Source organism: Strix aluco, chromosome 4 (genome assembly GCF_031877795.1).
Source record: "Strix aluco isolate bStrAlu1 chromosome 4, bStrAlu1.hap1, whole genome shotgun sequence".
Classification (NCBI taxonomy): Eukaryota; Metazoa; Chordata; class Aves; order Strigiformes; family Strigidae; genus Strix; species Strix aluco.
Genome location: NC_133934.1, coordinates 2,105,850 through 2,127,790, shown reverse-complemented (window position 1 = coordinate 2,127,790; position 21,941 = coordinate 2,105,850). Strand labels below are relative to the sequence as shown.

The 21,941-nt window shown below is 39.1% G+C and overlaps 1 protein-coding gene across 3 annotated transcripts in view; it reads right to left on the bottom strand.

The window, feature by feature from the left end:
- The window catches only part of ALMS1 (ALMS1 centrosome and basal body associated protein), a 74,756-nt gene that overhangs the window by 19,506 nt on the left and 33,309 nt on the right, over positions 1 to 21,941 (bottom strand). For all 3 annotated transcript variants that reach the window (XM_074821769.1, XM_074821770.1, XM_074821771.1), the window contains 6 exons: positions 19,251 to 20,819; positions 18,326 to 18,456; positions 8,536 to 10,276; positions 7,280 to 7,405; positions 5,350 to 5,520; positions 398 to 1,593 (listed from right to left, as the gene is read on the bottom strand). In XM_074821769.1, coding sequence (XP_074677870.1) covers positions 398 to 1,593; positions 5,350 to 5,520; positions 7,280 to 7,405; positions 8,536 to 10,276; positions 18,326 to 18,456; positions 19,251 to 20,819 — 4,934 coding nt within the window. The remainder of the gene's footprint in view (positions 1 to 397; positions 1,594 to 5,349; positions 5,521 to 7,279; positions 7,406 to 8,535; positions 10,277 to 18,325; positions 18,457 to 19,250; positions 20,820 to 21,941) is intronic.

Genomic DNA, 21,941 nt, shown 5'->3' with positions numbered 1-21,941 from the left:
GTTTATGAAATGGTATCTATCATTGCCCAGAGATATTCAGGTAGCAATACGAAGTCAAAATCTACAACCTCAACTTACCACCACTGTCTTTAGGATTGCTACAGCAAAGCACCTGCAGGTAACTAGAAATCAGATACAGCAGGATCTGGCTTCCCAAGACAAAGGAAGAGAAAAAAGACAAATAAGAACAAAGGGAAAGAAAGCACAATTGATGTTTTAAGATATTTTGATCTTGTCCTTACTCCTGGAAAGGCAGAGGGACTTGTTTGATCAAAGACAGAAGCCTACCGTATAAACAACACTCTCTGGAAAATTTTAACAAACTCTGCTGTACAGCAGTTTAAGAGTTCCTGTAAAGATCAGTTAAAATTATCTTTTGGTCTAACCGACCACATACCTGGATATCTTTCCTTTTCTTGTGTCTCTCAGAAGTGACCTTTGGATATTCTACACCCACTTCTTCGCCACTTCCCTTGTCCCACTTTTCAGACCGACTTTTCTGGTGGTTGATTGTACAATAAAGTTGGGAGAGTCTTGGTGACAGCCGCACTCTTTCATGCCCAAAAGCCCTGATCAGCCTGGCAGTATCAATGGTGGAAATGGAACTGCTCACCTCAGTCTGAGTAGCAGTTTCTGTCTCTGTTTGGGTCATCACATCTGATTCTAAGGTGGTGGAACTGATCGTGGTGCTGTGATCTCTACTAAGCTTTGTCTCCGTGGAAGTGTCACTAGGAGTTTCCAAGTACTGCTGGTGCTCCAAAATTTTATTCATGTGGCGGATAATTTTCTCTCCTGACCTATTTTTCCCGAGCTCAACAAGGTTATTTTTATCATGGGTTATTCGTGGTCTTTCTTCCACATGTGTTGCATTAGGCTCTAAGGTGTTTTCAGACAGGTTTTTTTCTGGCAGTTTTACTTTATTCTGTTCTCTTCCCTTTATTTTCTTCTCAGAGACATTATTTTCAGATTTTGTTGGTATTAGTGTATGCTGAATGGGATTCTGAAGGACCCTGGCCAACCGATCAAGGCGTTCAACAAGGGACAGCTCACTGTTACTCTTAAAATCACGGTGCTGGTGTCTCTTCTGGCACTCCAAAAACTTAATCCAGAGTTCATCTAAGCTACCAGTGGAGTGGGTGCTCTGTCTCGGTGGTAGGTCTTTCTCCACATTCTCATTAAGGCGAGTGGTTTGGCTACTTGGTGAAGGATAATTTCTAGCTGCCTTTTGTTCTGCTTCTCTTCCTCCACGTTGAAGTAGCTGCTTCCGTGGCGTTTCATTCCCCAAAGATGTGCTAACATTTAGATACTCGCTGTTGCTGTAATCTGCTTCTGCAGCGAGCGGACAGAATTCATTTCCACCATCTTTGTTATGACAAACAGAGAAAACACGCGGATGACGATGTGCTTTTTTCCAATTCTGCAAGATAGCACTTGAGGAAGGTCTAGCATGTCCAATACCAGAACTGTCTTCTGACAGCTCGCTGTTAGACAGGAAGTAGCTCTCACAGATGGGCGTTGGATGATGAAGGTAGAACCGTGCAGATTTGAAGACTGAATGAGTGGTTTTTACAGACTTCGAATGATCTGTGCGTTCTAGAAGAGAGGAAAACATTTTACTTTTTTGTTTCTTTACAGGGAAGCAAGTAGCAAACAGCAAATCATAAACAGGATGAGTTTCATTCTAACACTTTCCAGTCCCTTCAAAGGATTAAAAGCAGGAATCGCTGTACCCAATTCCAAAAATGCAACAAACTTAGAAATGAAGTTGCAGCATTATTGAAAGTACATAAATAATACTTTCTATCATTTGCAACATGGAATCCAAGAGAATATTATATCCAACTGAATCTGAAGGAGGAATATAATTACACCACAGGTAATTACTCTGACCAAAATTTGGACTCAATCTTTATTTATATTTATGGAAATTCATGACAGGCAGCCGCAACTCAGTTTGCCTCTTTTCAGACCAATGCACAGGGAGTACAAATGTCCCCTAAGATTATGCCTGAACGTTATCCCTTAACAAACTCAGAACAACCGATATAATTTCCTGTACAGCTCCTAGAACTGTCTCTGACAGCATACCGAGATCTAGCCCTGCTTTGCTTTCAAGCTCAGATGACACATTTTAGTTCAAAGCAGCACTGAAATCCCCCCAGAATATGCTACTATCTGAAATCACAAAGAACTATATGCAGAAATCTAATTATAAACTCATTTGTAATAGACATATATTAAGTACACATGCAGCACGTGCTAGCAGGAATATACTCCAAAATAATTTTAAAGCTGTTTGTAATATACTGTAAAAAGAAAAAAATCAAAATTAAAAAAGTAAAAATGTGTTTCATGTTATGCTCTTTGTACAACAGACTGAATTATATAACGAACCATGAAGGCAGAAAGTAGGAATTATAGATGCTAGTGCCAGAAGGATTTCGCAAGCCTCTATGCTTATTGCAAGACATTCCATGTCATTTTAGCCAAGTATGTTGTTTAAGGATGCCTTATAGAACAGTAATAGCTTTAGTATAAACAAAAAAGTTAATACAAAAAAAAGAACAGTTCATTTACTAATGGTACCACCAGTGACTAGGTAGTGGGGAGCTGTCAGCAAATGCCTGTCAAGCTCCATTAATGGCAGAAATCACACTCGTACTAGCTTTTCTCCCAAGTTTGTTTTTTTGTTTGTATTTCTGTTGTTTGGTTTGAAACACTCTTGTTTCTGTGACTGTGATCTACTGATGAAAACAGAACCGGAAAGCAGGTCTTCTTTTTTTTCACTTGAGCAAGCTTTGCCACTGGTTCAGCAAAAGGGTGGCAAGTCCCACAGCGAATCCTCTCCCTATCCCAGGAGGAAAATACCTATTTACCTCACCAAGAATCACAAGCTAGGTTTTTATAAAACCTCAATTCTACATAGGAAGATGTGATGCAAAATAATCTCAAGAAGGGTCACAATTGCGTGAATTCATGCTGTTAACACTGCCTCATAAACCTTACTTTTATTTAGTCACTTGTTTTCCTTACGTTTTATACATTTCTTCCCTTCCCGACACAGAGACACTTCAGTGCAATGTCAAGATCATGAATAGCATAATCAGACCCAGTCTCACTAACTCTGAAGTTGGAGGAGTTTGTCTTTCCATACAAGGTCAGTGTTTATATACTCATGTAAGAGGATTCCTCCACATCCTCCTGACAAATGAGATCAGGCTTGGGAATACTATGAAGAATTTTTGCTATTTCTGTATTTTTAAAAAGTTACCAACAAAATGGAAGGAATGCAAACAGGCAAAAAATAAAAATAAGTTTATACAGAGAAACTTTTAAAAAAAATACATAACTTGCATAATTTTAAGCTCTAGACAAGCTCTGTGGGTAGAAGTAATCTTTTATTAGACCATCTAAAAATACAGTTGAAAAGTCAGAGAAGATTTTAGACATGCAAGTCTCTTCAGAAAGCTTGCTTAAATTTCCAGCTGTACTGGCTGGTTTAACAAAAGATTAGTTCTACTTACAGTTCTTTTCTTGCCTGTGGCTTTAGACCACCACAGCTACAGAAAAATACTATTAGATAATTTTATATTAACACTTGTGTTCCCCTTTCATTTTTATGCAGGCTGTTCAGAGAGACAAGTATCCACTGATCTCTGCTCCAACATGCTATTTTGTTTGCTATTGCAGATTCCTGTCCAGCGAGCTCACTTCTATATATGCACTCTTTCTGGAGTTCTACTGCCATGACTGAGCATTCCTCTTCTGAGTTACCGACAGTGAATGAAGAAAAGCATTTTTCTCTCTTACTCCACTTGTTTCCATATCCTTGCATTTCATAAATGCTCACAGAGAATTATTTATTCCATTAGAAAAAATAGGTTAAGACAACATTGTCTTTATTGTTGCACTAATTCAACTATTGGTCCTATGTACCAAAAAAGTAAAATGAACATAAAATAATGCAGTTCAGTGTGTCTCATGCAATCATTCTAAATTACCTTCTGGAAATAAAAATCATCTTCTGGAAATACCAAAATCTCTCCATTCTGAAGAGAAGAATTAATTCAAAAGAATTAAAATCATCAGAAGGAATCCCTACCAATACATCAGCACTGCCCTGTGGGGTGACCTTATCCCAGGCATACAGAGCTGCCTGCTTAAGGACAACAATAATCACGCTGAGGTACTTCATAAAAATCTGTTTCATTGAATGTCTTCATATAACAAGTTTATGAGATACTAAGAAAAATAAATGGGCTCCCAAAACCCCTATATATGTGACTGCTTAGAAGAGAGCAGGAACTCTCTAATTCAGAATCCATTATGCAGTTCACATGTTTTGCGTCCTATCCCTCATTAACAGCCACAATTCTATTACCCCCTTGCACTTTGCTCACTCTTTGTTTAATATAGCACATGTCCCAAAATACTGTACTGTGCAATAAACAGCTTCCCTGAGGAACTAATAGCTGCATTTAGGAGAGACAGCAAACACGCAGCAATTTTCTGTTTACTTCTGTCCAGGAACAAGATGCAATTCTCAAACACAACAAAAATCCTCATCTCTACACAGACTGGAGGAAGTTTATCAGCCACTCAAAATCACAGAATGAGGTTTTGTACAAAAGGAGTGGCCATCAGGACTAATTTTTGCTACTGTCATGAGATACAGTGTCAAAATGTCAGTTAGCACAGCATCATTTCATTTTGTCAGCATTCTCAACAAATAAAGCCTTAAAGTAGGCTACTGTAGTGGTAAACCCTGACCTTCATCCCTCAGGAGTACCATCCAGCAAGGTTAATGGAGGGGAAGAAGAAGGAGACATCAGTTAAATCAAACTAAAATTCATTTAAATACCAACATTACAGAGATACTTTCCATGACATCACAAGACAGCGGTGTATCTGTGGGCAGGAACACAACCCCGACCCAATATACAGAACCATCCCACCTGCTTTTATTTACCAGGGAATTTCTGTCATTTTCTACACCACCATCCTTTCTACACTTAAACAAGACTTTGCACTTCACAAACTTAAGAGTGCCTTAAAAAAAAACCAACACAAAACCCAAATAAAACCCCACCAAACCCAAAAAGATCTTACAAAGCTCTGATAAGCACTGGAGCCACTGGAATGCTAGGAAATACTAATGTCCAAATGTTTGGGCGGTCAGGGAGAAGCAGAAAGATAAGGAAGAGAAAAACGAGTCAAATTCAGCATCTTCAGGAAGACTATTAGCAATCTCATGAGACCAGAAATCTTGGAACCTGCAATGTAATTCTTTTGCTCTGCTTTGTTTCATGTGTATGAAATCACATGTAAAATTAAACACACACTAACTACCTGGGGAAGCTTCCAGTGGTATCATTTGGTCCTTGGCCCAGGCTAGCTTGGGCTTGGCCCTCTTCGTGTAGATTCCTTCTTTACACTTGATAGCTGTACTGTCTGGAGGATTATCATCCCTTAAACCAAGGACGCTTGCTGGAAACCTTGGAGGAAGAGCATCATTTGACTCTGCAGAGAAAGAAAGCAATAACTATGAGTAGAAAGAGGAAGCAGGAAAAATAGATACAGAAATTTCACAACAAAGACAACGTCTGAAAGCAAGCCTATTATCCAAGTAGTGGTGCCAGTATATTCACCAACCAACAATCATGATTCCTAGTGAGTGGTTCTAGTGAGTAACAGCAGCAGGAGGTATTGCACCACGTTGTTTTCCATGATCTTTGGTGACAAGGTTCTTATCTGAGAGGTAGCTAGAATTTATCTATTCTACTAACGAGCAGACACGAATACAAGAAAATGAGCATTAGACGAGTCTGCTAGGAAGCCAGACACAGGACTTGGAATGTCCAGGCTCCCTCTTGCTCACATTAAAATTCCAGACATTTCACTGACTGATGTAGATATCTATTTTCTGAGCTCAGAATAGCAATGAAGGAAAACTGGAAGATTAGAGTAGGTCTGTATAACCTCTACAGAAGAATTCAAGACAACAGCAGAGCTCTCTTACTATCATATCGCTGTCTCCTAATGTTAGAAATCTGAAATGGCCCCTAACTGATTTACCATCCTTGTCAACACCACCTGGTTACATTCAGCAGACTTGCTCAACTCCGTTTCCTTTAGCTACTGCTCATGAGCTAAGAATCCCAGCTGCAGCAGGGAGTTTAGAAAACAAAATTTAGTTTTCAATTCTTTCTAGAACCTTGCACTGCCTCATATGCATACTGAATTTTTATATCTAGCATCATAAGTTTCTGCAAAACAACAGACTCGCATCACATTTGTTTCTCTCATTTTGACCATATTATAACAGACAGACTGGAAAAAGATAATGAGCAGAGATGCATAAACAATTACAAGAACAATTTGTGACTATAATGACTAACCTGTGCATTTATTGCCACTGTTGTATCAACCTACTCCCCTGGGACACATCTGTCAGGAACTGGACACCTCTGTAATAGTAGTTCTGTCTACAAATAACTTTGGATGTCAGAAAGATCTGACTGAAAACAACCTGCAAATAAGACCTACAATGCTTAAGTGATGTGATCTTTATGTATAGAAGAGAACTGAAAAATAACAGCAGGCAAAGCAAAAGAAGTTGATGAATCACAGAGCATCCTTTCCCCTAGTAAATGGGAAGTGTTTTTTACTGGGAGATGGGAGGATGTGGGGAAGAGGCGAATATGTATTTTAAACCACAGTTATGAATTACATTGTTTATAGAAAGGCTTTCTACACTGGAATCCCCTAACATGGAAAGAAATTCAGCACTGAGAAAGCTATTATCTGAAATGCGTGTTGTGTCATGCAGATATTTCAGAATGCACGCATAACAAATTAATAAAAAAAGGGGGAGAATGTACATAAATAAGGGAACTAAAAAGGAGGAGAGCTGGCAGAAATATGAAAGAGACCAAACTGAATAGTAATTCCCACAGGAAAGTAAAGAATTATCAAGCTGTAAAATACTGAGCCTTGCTTCTTTTCACTGCCAGAATGGAGCACTAACATCCCTTTCATCAAAGAAATTGAAACCATAGCCTTCAGTCAGGACTATACACATCTTTGTGTTATAAAGTGGTGTGAACATGAACAAAGACATATTTCTATTAAAATCAATGCACTTGCTCTAAACCGGTAGGACAGAAGAGTTCTGAGCTCAACTGAGACAATTCTGCATACGAAATTATATTTTGATGTATTTTGATCCAAATGCAAAGTGATAGTTGTAGTTCATGGAAGACCTAAGATAAATAAGTACCTGAGTGAGAGCTCTCAACACTGGTTTCTGACCCATCTGGAGAAATTTTGGATCTTGCCTTTAGATAAGGAACATAATACATCCCAGTACTTCCAGAAGGTTTATATGGCAGCAATAAGGGCTGATCTGTGGGGAAGGAAGGCAAAGCAATTAGCAGAAGTCAGGCCTTAATCCTTTAAGGCAACTGAAGATAAAAGCAACAAATCAGGACCCAAGGAGACTGCTGAAGATGTTCACTGCAGTAAATCCAGAGAAATATCCTATTCTTTAGGAAAATAAATTGCAATTATTAATTATTTATTTAATTATTTAATACCCACCAAATGCTTAGAAGGTTGACTGTTGCTTAGCTAGAAAAAACAGCCTACTTACCTATTCAATATTAAATTTCTGACTAGGGTGACAAACACTGACTTAAAAAAAACCCAATTCACGTAATCCACATAGCTCTCACTTGATTCATGCTTAATGAAATCATTTTAAATGAGCACAGATATCTGTCTCTCAAGTCAATAAAAACAGTGTGCTGTCATAACAGAATTCCAGTAAATGTTTGGACCAGAACATTAGCTGACTTCTAATAGCAAAGAGCAGAGGTGATCAGATAGCTGAAATATTTTTTGCACTCTGATATACTGTAAGAATCTGTTCTCTCAACTCATACTATTTTAAACACCTTGCGAATAGAGATACAAAGCCTGGAACCCAGAAGAAAAAAAAAAAAAAATCAGGAAAAGTATCCAAGTCTACATACACATTAGTATAAAACACCACTGTGGGAAAACACTGTGCAACATCCACATTCTTCTGCCAACAGATTTTAAAAGCTATTTTAATTCTACTGAAAATAGCAACATGCATATTTTCCTCTTAGATTTTGTACTACCTTGACTAGAGTAAATCAGTAATCAGATATATCTCTTGATAAACTCTAAGCAGTGAAGCAATTCAAATTATCTAGAAACAGATGTCAGAAAATTTTCTTGAACCAGACTTGAACACAACAAATTCAGTTCCAGATAAACCTGAGCTGAATCACAACTGTATTGATACAACTCCCTACCCAGAGGACTGCAAAGGCCAAGTTTAAGGGTTGGGTTTTTTTCCCATACGAGCAACTTTAAATATCAACATTATCTCAAAAATGTTGCTTCCGGAAAAATGCTGGGTTTGTTTTTGGTTTTTAATACCTATAAATATCTCAAACTTGAATAGATGAAAGTCTACACATACATATAAGATGCTAATTTGCTCACCACTCTGCCTTGGGAAAGGGGAAATCTTGTTAAGAGATGAAGTTGCATTGTTGGGAAGTTCATGTGCTTTCGGGAGAGATGACTGGTGGACAGCATTTTCACCTTCTTGTGAATTAATGTAAATTTCTGCTGAAAAGGTTGTTTTTTCAGGACTTTCTGTTGTTATCTGAGTGGTAGCATCAGAAGTACTTTTCGCAGTTTTTGCAGGAACTACAGAGTTGAAGATATTCTTCAGACTACACCCTCCTGAACCCCGAACAGTGACTTGTGGTCTCTCAGTGGTTTGCAGAGACTGCTCTTGCCCTGCTGTGCTTGTAACAGAGGAAAGCACCAGGCAGGGATCTGCTGAAGACACTGGCATTGGGAAAGATAAAGATCTTTGATCTTCTGGAATAAGGTTAGCAGCTGGTAAATTAGAAACAGCTTCTATTAAAGTTTCTGGAGTTTTTAAAGACACTGGTTGAGCATTAACTTCAGGTTTATTCCCCGATCTCATCTCATTTTCAGTAGTCATGTCACTGCGCAGCTCTGAGTTGTTACACTTTGAGGAAAGGGTTATGTGGACACAAGACAGTACTTTCTTAGTTGGTGATGAATGAGATACAGACGTGGTGGATAAAATCTCATCTGTAGATGAATGATGAGATGTACCGATTTGCTCTCTCGCAGCCTCTTTCTGAACGAGAGGTACTTTATCAGAAGGACTTTTCTCCTCTTCTGCCAACAACTTAATACGGCCCTTCAGCAAATCAGTTTGGCTGGCTGGAGCTGAACCTTCTAAGCTCTCATACAATTGGATGTGACCAGCTGGGCTTCTTTTCTCCTGCTGGTCAGAGCTTATAGAATGGGGTTCATTAAATCTATTAATTTCTTGACTGAATCTTGTATCACAGTCAAGCCCCACCAGTCTGGCACTATGCCTGCCCAATTCACTCACATCTTGAGGCAGAACATTAGAATTTTTTGCACTAAGGGTCTGTCTTTTATCAGCATGGATGCTTACAGAATCCTGATCTGACAAACAGTCTGTTTCTTGATAAGCTCCAACTCTGTTACTGTCAGCAAAGACATGATGAAACCTGTCTTCCTCAGCAGCAAAACCAATCTCATTAGACACTGAGCCAGCAAGCATTGGACTTGAAGGAGGACAGGTCTTAGATCCTCCCCAGTGTTGTTTGCCATGGCTCTGTTCCTCAGGGCTAGCAGAGTCAACCTCCAAAGGCATTATCCCATCAAGGCCATCTCTAGCAAGACTACAGCCGAATGCCATGGAAGCCAAACGTTTCCGGGATGAAAAGGTGATAGAAGTAATTTGCTTCGCCATATCTTCAGAACACTCTTCCATAGACAGCTTCTTCTGAGCTGGTAAACGGACGTCTGTCTGAACATCTGACGCAGCTGCAGACCTCATTGCGCATGCGTTCCATTCCTTCTGCAATGGGGGATGAAGTTCAACAACAGCATCAGAATGACTAGTTGTAACTCTTCGATGCATCGGTGTCTGAACGGAACTTGAAGTTTTAAACTGCATATCCTTCAGCAGGCAACAATCAGAAGAATCAGCTCGATGTAATGGCACGGCTTGTTGTAAGCTTGACTCTACAGTCTCCTTAGTCCTGATGGCTTGTGTGTGTTTCTCAGTTTGAAATCTTTCGTCACTTGGAGCTTGGAAACACTCTACGTCCTGTTCCTGATTATGGCTATACTCAGAAGCAGCTTCCAAAACACATACTCGTGGATCCTGAAAAATATAGAAGAATTCACATAGGTTATGTGGACAACTTCCTGCCCTCGCCAAAATCTGGACTGCAGAATTCAAAGACAGACTAGTGCTGTCAATAATCAAGAGTCTGTCATCAGGAATGAGCATACGCTTTCTCTGGAACTCATCTGTTAATGGAACTAATTAAAAATTTGTCATATTTTAAGTGCCAGCAAATTAGTTAACATGATTTTGATGCTATAACAAACAGCAGCAGTGACATATATAATAGAACCATTTAGTTTTGTGAACTATCAAGTTGTAACTCTGTTACTTAGACTAAGTTGTAAATACCTCTCAACATCACTCCACTCACTGGAAAACACAAAAAAAAAACCTTTCTTCTTTTCTATCAGTTGGCTTCATACAGAGTTGGACATTTATCATAAACCCAGTTCATAATGTACTGAGAAAAATTACTCTTTTGAACGAATATTTATTCACCATCTAAGTTCAAAGGGATTTAGGAAGAGACAAAGACACCCTGCTAAAGCTTTATAATTTCACTGATAATCTTATTAATTAAAAAGAGAGCCAATTAGCTACTCAAAATCACAGAAACGCTTAGGTTGGAAGAGACCTCTGGAAGTCTCTAGTCTGAGCTCTAGTCTAGCTCAAAGTAGGACTAACTTCAACATCAGAACAGGTTGCTCAGGGCCTTGTCCCGTCAAGTTTCAAAAATCTCCAAGGATAGTGATTGTGTATACAACTTAACTACTTGTGATCTGTAAATGACTGATGAAAGGTGTCCCTTCGTAGCTCCATGGAAAACCAAACCAACGCAGAAACCCGTGTTTACTTCCAATTACATGTGGTCAAACCTTAATGAAGTATGCAATGTTAACGTTTTGGCAACCTCCAAGAAATCAGGGAGCAGACACACACTAAACCTCTTCTGGTTTCTGCCAGAATCCAAACAAACTCCACGCTATCAAAGCACTACATTACGTGACATTTTAGAGTTACAGGGATAATTCTGCATCTGACATTTTGCTATGCCATAACTATCACTGTATGAAACAGAAAACTTGATATAAAAGGGTTTCCCTTGCACTTGAGTTGTTTGACTCTAGCGTTTATGAAGCAGAACTAAAATGAAAGGAACTCAGTTACACAGAAACAAGTGGGAAGAAAGCTGTTCTTTACAAAGCATAAGAAAATATTTAATTAGAAAAGCTTTAATTTTCCATAATTGCTCTTCCTTTTTCCCCTAAAACAAGTCTGCCAATTTCCCTCTCAGACAAGAGCTGTAATAAATCTTTCTATCTTTACGGTCACCGCCCACTGATGACAATAATTAAAAAATGACTGAAAATAATCAGAGCTTTGATTTGTTCTTTAAGGTAAATGATAACTTGTAAAAACTTTCCAATTCTCAGGTGCAGATCATTTTCATTCTCCCATCAGAATGGGTATGTTTGCCACAAATACTGTTTTTTTTGTTTGGAAAGCTGATGACAATACTGCAAAAAAGAGGAGGTATTTCTCACAACAGATAAGACCTTAATCCCATCAAAAACAAGGAAGTTCACTGTCAGTTGTCTTTGTTCATATTTTTAAAAATAAGTGACATCTACACCTTTGTCTGACCATGCAAATTGTCCCACATCTGTATCACCCCCCAGTATCAGAGCCACTATACTTAGGGCTCTGCTACATGTATCCAGGTATCTCTGGCTCGTATTTTACACAGCAGTATAAAATACTGTGTCTTAAATTACCTGCCTGTGGGCATTTAGGAAACTGAAACTAATGATTTACTTTAGTACTAACTTCTACCCTGGTTTCTTTGCCTGATTTTACTAACCATTCCCATTTTCAGCATGCTCTCCAGTCCTCATCGCTTCATCTTCTCCTTCACCTCAAGCCCCATTCGACCATCAAAAAAAACTCCCAACAGCAACAATCAACAGTAATTTATCATACCAGGTAAATAAAACTAAAGCAACATATGCTATAGCCCCTCAGCAGAATCAGACAGAAAAAATCCACACCCTACTCTCTAGGCATACTCATCAGATGGTGTTGCCTTTCAGCTGCCTCTTAATGAGGCAAATTACTGACACTGCAGCTAACTGGAAAATTCCCAGGGCTACAGCGCTAAGGAACCTACACCTTCTCCTGGCATCTCAAAACGTAACCTGATTTTTCTCAACACACCTTTTGCACACAAGGCACTAAATATACCATACAGAGATAAAAATATGGAGGGTTCGGCAAATGGCTCTAGTCACCTGCCAAGAAATGTAGAAATAAATGTGTCTAAACACTCGAGGAAATTTAGATATTCCAGACTTTTCTTTCAACTCATTACAAACAGCAGATACTAACAAGGCACATTCATTGCCTGCAGAGATTTACCGAGATCATCAAGACAGATAAGCAAAACATGATCTTCTCTCTCACCACCCTCATTCCCCTACTTTGTGGAGCGATCACAGGATGGGACCTTTGCTTCCAAGACTTCTCTCATTACAGCAGAAACTCCCAAATGCTGACAGTTGATCTTTCCAGCAACTTACCTGACTGGTGTAAGGAGAAGGTAGTTTGGAAGAAAAGAAATGCAAATACCTCTTGATCAAAGATCACACTACTAACAAGTGAATAAAACATCTCACTCCCAGATGCATGCATACTCTAAGAGCAGAAAGAGAAAGCCTTGCAAGTCCAACTGGGAAAACCTTATGTTACCACTCACAGTAATTTATTACTGTCAGTGTTGATCAAAAAACTGCAACAGCTTTTGCCCTGAAGCAAATTAAGGCAACTACTCACCTGATCTGTTAACACTGCAGCTCCAATGAGGGGCAGTAACAGAACTACTCAAACGCTAACCTTTGGAAGTAGCTGTATCGATTCTAGAGACATTAACACTTATTTACACACTGAGATTCCCCTCACTTAGACATGCACTACAACAGGTATCATACAGTCAGTCCCATTCCTGACACAAAATCCCACACCACACTTCACACAACATGCTAGAAAGCAGCTCCCTCTTACATTATCTCACCCCAATTCTTTTGGATGGGTCAGTTTAGCGTCAGAGGCAGTATCATGGTTAGTGAACACTGGGAATGGACAAGACAAAAGACAAATAATTTCAGCAAACCTTACACCCAAATCATCTGAGCTCATCTTAGTGTATGTGAAACTACAGGCCACCAGCCTTCTTTAGAAAGAATTTCTTAAGCGTCATCATCATTTTATTAATTTATCAGTATCTGCACTTCCCTAATTTAAGTGTCATTAAAAATTACAATGCTCCCATTGAGGTGCAGAGAGCAAATCTGAGATAAATGTTCTGCCATGGAGATGGGCCAGATAAGCTTACTCAAATAAAAATAAAAATCGAGGCTATATTTATTTTTTCCTACTGATTGGAACAACTGTGGAAACAGCAGAGTATATTTCATTAATAAAATGCAACACAGGTCCCTGGATGATTACACCCTAGTCGGAATTTGGAAATCAGTCAGAAAACATTTTTGGTGTCAGTCACAAAATATAAACAAGTATTCCACAACAGATTTTCCTTCCTTTCTACATCCCAGATGTCATTAGCAGTAAACTATTTTAGCAAGCTCTGGATTATTATTCTAAAACTGTACTTTTCTGTGGCCTTATCTATTCTAAGGCAACTAAACTAGTTTATCTGGCTTCCTGTATTTCCTATAGCCAAGAGGGACAACAAGGGACTGTAGAAGAATGCAAGGACACAGAGCAGTCCTGTGCCAGGGTAGGGGTGAGAGATCTCTTCCTTAAACCACATCCCAGTTCAACGGCCTGAAGTAATACACAGCAACTCCTACTACTGAAAGCAAGCACAGAAGTTGCTATAAACTCATCTTCCCAAGCCTTTCACATGTTTTATTGTGCTTGTTATGTGTCATCTTTCCAAAAAAGATCTGTATGGCATATGATCCACAAGAGATTGCAGTGCAAATTTATAGCTACAACTCAGTGAACTTCCTGAAAAAGTGAGAAAGTACAAGGAGTGGAAAAATACAGCATATAGTGGAAGAATACTGTATACAAAGGGGGAACGCTCTTAGGTAAGTCAAGAGGGAGCTATTTGGCACCCATAAAAATACAGGTGGGGTAATAAGGTCCTCAATTTAGAAGGAAAATTCTTAGGTTTAATATGCTGAAACTGTACTTACATCTAACAGCAACTCAAAACCCCTCAATCTCAACTGGGGGACCAAATCAAATGCACATGCACAAGAAGGAGGTTAAATTTGAAAGACAATGCTCCTGGAATAGATAGAAGACGACCTACAAGTCTTTGGCTTTTCCCTGTTATTCTTGAAAATCTATCTGGAAAGACTCCAATGATTTCAGTGGAAGAACAGTTAACAGGGCTGATTTCTGGAACCTATGATTGACTTTTCATATGTTTTTCCTAAGAATTCCAACAAACTTCATGTTGCTTATAGCTCTTTGTGACTGAAGAGCATCACCCATCTTAGAGTTAAACTCCTCAAGCCTATCAAAAGAGTAAATACCCTACTGCCAATTTACCTCCTCCAGCGAAAACCAGATCTCTGCAGCCACACAAGCATGGCCACAGATGTAGGAATTATTCATCAAGCAGTAACGTATCTATAGGAATGTCTTGGCAACTCTTTGCCTCTCTTCATCACAAACAGGTTTATAGGAGAGTGCCATCAATTTATCATAAGTTTCACAAGACCCATCTCTGGACAATCTGAAATTTGACATTTTTTTTTGCCCATTTACAAAATATTTGCAGTTAATAAATCCACAGCCTTTGTTTCCTTTTCCTCCTAAGCAAGGCCAAGGCACTGTACTTTTCTCTTTCCATGAATGGCCAGTTAAGACCTTTAGGAAGAGTCAGTATCAAACGGAATCAGTATGAAATTTAAAAAAAAAAGTTCCATGTTTGCCATCTATTCCTAAGCATTTCTGTCAAACTTTAAGTGTTTACTAGAAAAGCATAACAGCGTAAGTATTTCTCTCCTTGTGTAAGGGAAGAGCGATAAATCAACAGAAAGACTCCACAGATGAAGTGTACAGAGAACAGATTCACTGCTCAAGGTTTGTCCATCTTACCAAAGAGAAAGTAAAGAAAATACAATTCTGAGTTACACTCATGAGCATTGTTTGCTATTAGAGATACATCTTCAAAATTAAATTTTCATACTGAATGTTCTCGTTTTTGGGCCACTATTCAGCTGAGCGCTTGAGTACATGTTTGGAGCCCATTTATGTGCATATGTCCCAATCACCTCCTTAAACACTCTGCTCAGCTAGAACTTGAGAAATCATTATGATGCTTCTTTTTTAGCGCGTCTGTTAACACATCACCAGTGACAAACAGCTATCAAACTGATACTTGACTATCTCAAAAGATGGAACAATCTTTGGATTAAAGATCACTGAGAAGAACTCTCCCAAGCTGTCCTGCTCCTTTGTTGCATTTTGTTTTTTTTTTTATAGACAAGTTTCACATGCTTCCTGTTGGAAACAATAAAATATCACAGTGGTACATTATATTTCTTGAGTTGTCACCTATAAAAACAAGAGGCAGAGTCTAAACTTTCCAGAAAGAACACTCATCATAAGCCTGCATCAGAAGCACTAAATAAAGATGATGGTCTGACGAAAGAATTGTTTGCTTGAGTGCTAGGAACAGTTTGTCTTTCTCAGTCTTTAAAGTTTAGTAGAAGGAAAATATCTTTTCATAATCTTTGTTCTGTTCTAAGTCAGCACATGGCCAGCTCTATAAATTCAACAGGTATTTTACAGAACAGTTTCTATTAAATTTATAGCACGTTATTTTGTCAGCAACAAAACTGGCTGCATTTTTTTCAGTTACATAGTTTTCAACAATCTGTATTCTTCAGTGACACATTGTTTTGCTTGGAGTGAAAAATACATTTATATCTTACCAGCCACCTTCATTCTGCAAATTCAAAGCCATTTTTTATCTGAAATTAAAGCCATCATAGAGTAAAATACTATCAAGATCAGAGCAAAAAATGCTGTGGTTGACCTAAAGCAATTTCTTGGAATCGTGGTTTGCAAAACTATGATTAATTTTTTCTTACTCTAAATTGGGATAAAACAATTCATAGCTGACACTGAATCACATAAAGGTAGGATACTTGGTTCCAGGCTGTAACAAGTCAGTGTTAGGGACAAAGCTGTGATCTAACAAAAATCTAAAAGTTGGGGGGAAAAAAGCTTCAGGGCCTCTAGTTTTTCATTGAGTAGATTGAAGAAAAAATGTATTTGTGTTTTGTTTCTCTTTTTTAAGAATTGTCTGAATTTCTAAAATTAAATAAAATTACCTTTTTTTTTTTTCCCAGGCTCCCCACTGAGATTACATCAATACATGAATAACTGAAAAGTTAGTCTGATGGTTTTTGGAAGCTAATGTCTGTATTACCAACACTGTTCATGCCCAAGAAACCATAACACAAACAGGGTCGACATAGTGCTGAGGGATATGGTGTAGTTGGGAACTGTCAGTGATAGGTTAATGGTTGGACTGGATGATCTTCAAGGTGCTTTCCAACTTAGATGATTGTGTGATTCTGTGAACACGGACTACTCTTGAAACACTATTTTTCATTCTTGATGATGCAAGGCTTTTAAAACAAACAAACAAACAAACAAAACCCTACTGCTTTTCCTAGGAGGCAGGCAGTCTACAGAAAAAAAAAAAAAAAAAAAAAGGAATATATTGCTAAAGCTAAGGACATTTTTCGGAAACACCTGATTAAGGACAGATCAAGATTGTATTTTCAAATGCAAGTTTTCTACATTCTCCTCAGAAACTGCCCCAACCTTTAGCTCTGCTTAATTATCCAGTCTCTCTTCCACCAACTCATCCATCCACCACTCGTGGTATATAAGCATCTCCACATTTTTCCAGCCTGTTCTTTTAATCAAAATACTCTCTATGAATTGTGCCCTATCTTGGGACACACAGACAGCCCCTAGAATTCATGACACAATTAGACTGGCCATCAGATGAATGCTGAAAATGGATATTTAAAGTCAAATCAAAGGTAATATACTCCTACTTAGACAAACTCCAATCCAGATATATTATATGTTAATAAATGAACTAGAAGTGTTCCAAAGGAGATATGCAACACATGACTACAATTCAATGTCAAGTTTTCACAGAAAAATAGAGCTGTAAGAGTCTGAAAGCTCATCTAGTCCATATCCCTGCCCCAAACCAGCATTAACTACACTTATTCTTTACAGATACTTACCCAAGCTCTTCTTAAAAACATACTATGACTAACACTCCATAATCTTCCTCTCATCATCCTTACCATTAAGGAGTTTCTCTCCTAAGATGACTATTCCTCGAACTCGAAGCCCATTATCTTTGATCCAGTCAACACAAAGGAGGAACAATTTACTCCCTCCTTCCCTGAAACACCCTTGCAAAAATAAATATCACACTCCTTTGTAAACATTTCAGAACACATTGGAAGTAACACAACAAATACAGCTATTACCTAGATGATATTGCCTTGTAAACTCCACAGAAGGAGTTTACAAGGCACAATCAGCATATGCATAAATACTTTGTGAAAAGCAGAACTCATTAAGCCAATTAAGAATCATGAGCTGTGTGCACTTTCTCCCCATAGTAACACCAGTTCTCCCATCACATCATTGCTGACCTCATCTCTGTCCTTCATACCTTCCGTCAGAATATCTTCAGTTGTGTGCCACCCCCTGCACCCCAAACCACCCCCCCTCACCCAAGAGACCTAACTACTGCCTGAGGAAAACAAAAAAAACCCAAAACACCCACAATAGCATGTGCCATGGCTGGTCCTAAAACATGTGTAGGAACTGACTAAGCTGAAACAAGCAGCTCTCATGAGTTTGCATCCCCCTCTCCCTGTCTAGCTACCAATCTTCAAAATTATTGCAGGAATATAATTCATCATTTTAAGATCACAAGCAAGACAGTAGCATTTATCTCCCACTTCAAAAATTTTCTCCAGAGCAGGTAGTTTGTCTGTTTTGTACCTTGGCTAGTGCAGATTTCTTGGCACTCAGAAGCAGCTCTGCCTTTATTTCCTCTAGTCTTTGTTGGTCCTCTTCATTCGAGTCTGACACAGATTCCTGAGATCGGCTGGCCAGTTTTAGCTTCACCCATGCTACACAAAGAACATAAACCAGAAAGTAGTTCCTTTTCCATTTTCTCACATCATGTATGATAACAGTTTTATAACTTATAATCAAAACTTTACTATGCATTTCTAGCTACTGTGACTGAGGGAACAAAGACCACTATCAAATACCAGAGCTGACAGACTGACCAGGAATACAATTTAAAAATGGCCAGCTCTATAAATTCAACAGGTATTTTACAGAACAGTTTCTATTAAATTTATAGTACATTGTTTTGTCAACAATAAAACTGGCTGCATTTTTTTCAGTTACATAGTTTTCAACAATCTGTATTCTTCAGTGACACATTGTTTTGCTTGGAGTGAAAAATACATTTATATCTTACCAGCCACCTTCATTCTTTGGAAAGATGAATCCAAGACCCACTGCCCGGTTCTGTCATCTTTACAGTCTCAGACTCAAGTCAACACTCTTTCACACAGTCCCTAATCCCTAGCACATGCTTAATAGCTATGTGGACAAAACACTTCTTTGTGTCAATGTTAAGCAGAAGAAGGTATTCAAACTGAGAAAGTTCAATTCTGTCCCATACTACGTAAGATGACTAAAAAACTTTGAACATTTAAGCCCTGTCCTGTTAAAGCTTATCGTTAATAAATTAATATAAACACCTTTAAAATCAGGGGAGCAGACTCAGATGACCTCAGAGGTCCTCATACATCCATACCCCTTCATTTCAAAGTAATCCCTTAAACATATACCTAAAGATTTGCCATTCTAACACATCACTTGATAACACCCAACTGAGATGCTTCATTACCTCGTGCTTTCCTCTCCTCTTCATCTGTGCTCTTCAGAATTTGTGTTGTGTGTGCAACAGGTGATCCATTTCTCAGGAGGTTTTTGACACGGGCAGCTAGTGAATCCCCACTGCTACTGTCATCGCTCTCTCGCATCCCTCCTGCCTTGCTTCTGGCTGCACTATCCTTAGACAACATGCTCTGGAAGCCTCCTGAAACATCTGTGGCACTGCCTAAAGCCTCTGAGGAAGGAGGATTCCTCAGGAGGTTTTTGACACGGGCAGCTAGTGAGTCTCCACTGCTACTATCATCGCTCTCTCGCATCCCTCCTACTTTGCTTCTGGCTGCACTACCCTTAGACAACATGCTCTGGAAGTCCCCTGCGACATCAACACTTCCTAGAGGCTCTGAGGAAGAAGGATTCCCCAGAAGGGTTCTGACATAGGCAGCTATTGAATCCCCACTGCTATTATCATCGCGCTCTCGCATGCCTCCTGCCTTGCTTCTGGCTGCACTACCCTTAGACAACATGCTCTGGAAGCCTCCTGCGACACTGGTGACACTGCCTAGAGGCTCTGAGGAAGAAGGATTCCCCAACTCTGAGGTTCTTCCAGTGCTGACTTCACTACTTCCACCACTTTGTTCAAGACCCACAAAACCAGGTTGATTTCTGTCTGTAGTTACACTACTACAACCTTCTGGCTCAGACCTTCCTACAGATTTACCTGTCCTAAATTCTTTGGTCATTTCCTTCATCGTCTCTTCACTATTGTGCAAATTAATATCAAAAGAATTCTCCCATCTTAAATTGCATGTGTTATAATTCAGAGGCTTTATTACCAACCCCTCCTCTTGCATACTTCTCCTGGTCATAGTCTCATCCCATGACGGTATCTTCTGAAACTGAGGGACTCTGTCTTTCACTAACCTGGAATCTTTGGTGCCATCCTCCTTTCTAATCAGCGCTGGGGAAGACTCACCAGTTTCACTAGAAGAGGCAGTGGAAAAGACAGGATCATGCCACCTGCCAGATATATCGTCTGCCTCTGCCAAAAGCTTACATATTTCTTGCAAAACACCAGATGCAATTGAAGAACCACTTTCTTGACCCTTATTCCTCTTACTACCTACACTTGAAGTCTGTGATCCTCTGTCAACTTCCACCTTATTTGTAACTCCAGCCAAAGATCTGGCAGTCCATCTCTGCGGGCTGCTATTCACATCTTTTGACTCATTTTTAGCTAGCAGATCCTGAACACTTTTTGCAACAAGCATGGGACTCTCTCTGTCGGAATGGCAGTCAGGTGAAACAGTCTGCGGCTGCTGGTTTGGTTCAGCTGCTTTGGAGACAGCTGAACATTCTGCCGCCCGTTGCAGGGAAAGCGGAGCAGTGATCTCCAGTTGGTGGCATGACATACTGCACTGACTCACTGGTTTGTCTCCAAAAGATCTTGAGAAGCGGGGAGAGAGTTCACGGGGTGACAGAATATCAGAGCCAACTTCTGAATTCATTGGTATAGACATACTGAGAGTAGAAGTGCCGGAGTTAAAACTTGTTTGCATAATTTCAACTGCTGACAGCAATTTATCTACGAAGAAACAGAAGATTCGTTAAGTTTGGGGCTCCAGAAAACAGCTGCATCAATAAAGACTACTTTTTCTTGTACTACAGGGCTTGTAAAGGAAGGGAAGAATTAAAATATCAAAAAACATTTAGGAAACTGTTTTCAGAATGAGACTTGAACTAAGATTTGCATGAGAATTGTCTACTGAAAGAAATCTCTTAGACCATTTTGGATAAATAGGGAATATCAAAGAAACTACAGATCTTGACTTAAATAACTTGCTTTTAAATAAATGCTTAAACTAGAAATAAATGTTCTTAGATAAAGGACACAGTGGTGCTTGAATATCCAAATGAACACTTGGATTATAAAAGTATCCATGCAAGAAACAGAAGGGCTGAGGGTATTTCCAAAATATCCTTTTGGAATAAGGCAAAGGACACACTATGGATAAGCTTGCTTCCCACTACTGGTTAGAAAAGTCCAAAAGCAGACAAGATGCACTTACAGAATTTGGATATATAACACCTAATTGTTTCTATTAAAAAAAAAAAAAAAAAGCAGCCAAACTTAAGTGCAAATGCTGTTCTTAAATCCATGTTGGCAGGTACACACAACAGTGAAGAGCCAGCTCCCAGGTAGGCCTGCCAACAGTAATTTTATTTGTTTCAAACACAATTTTGTTTCATGGCCCAACTCTGATATATTTTCAAGTACATTAAGTAGTCAGGAGCTCAGCTGAATAATCTCTCTACTGAGGACAGCTCTGCCCCTGTATTGATTGCCAAGTTGTTTCAGTTGCCAAGTCTCCCACCTTGCTTAAAGAAGGAAAAAATAATAAAAGAAAATAAGCCCAACAGGCATAAGAAGAGGTGCATTTAATCACTTCTGGTCAGAAAAACAGGTCAGTGCAGGATTCCTGAAGCCACAGATATTCAAAGGGTTAGACAGGCACTTGTTGGGAAGAGCCTTCAGATCTGCTCTTCCCCACTGGGTACAAGATTCAAATGCCAAAACAGAATATGCTCAGGAAAATACGTATTTTAGATAGTTGCAATGCACATTTTCACATTTTAATGACATACTGCATGGGCATGCCACCAAAGAACATCTTAACCCTAACTGAGCACACTCAGTTCTTCATAT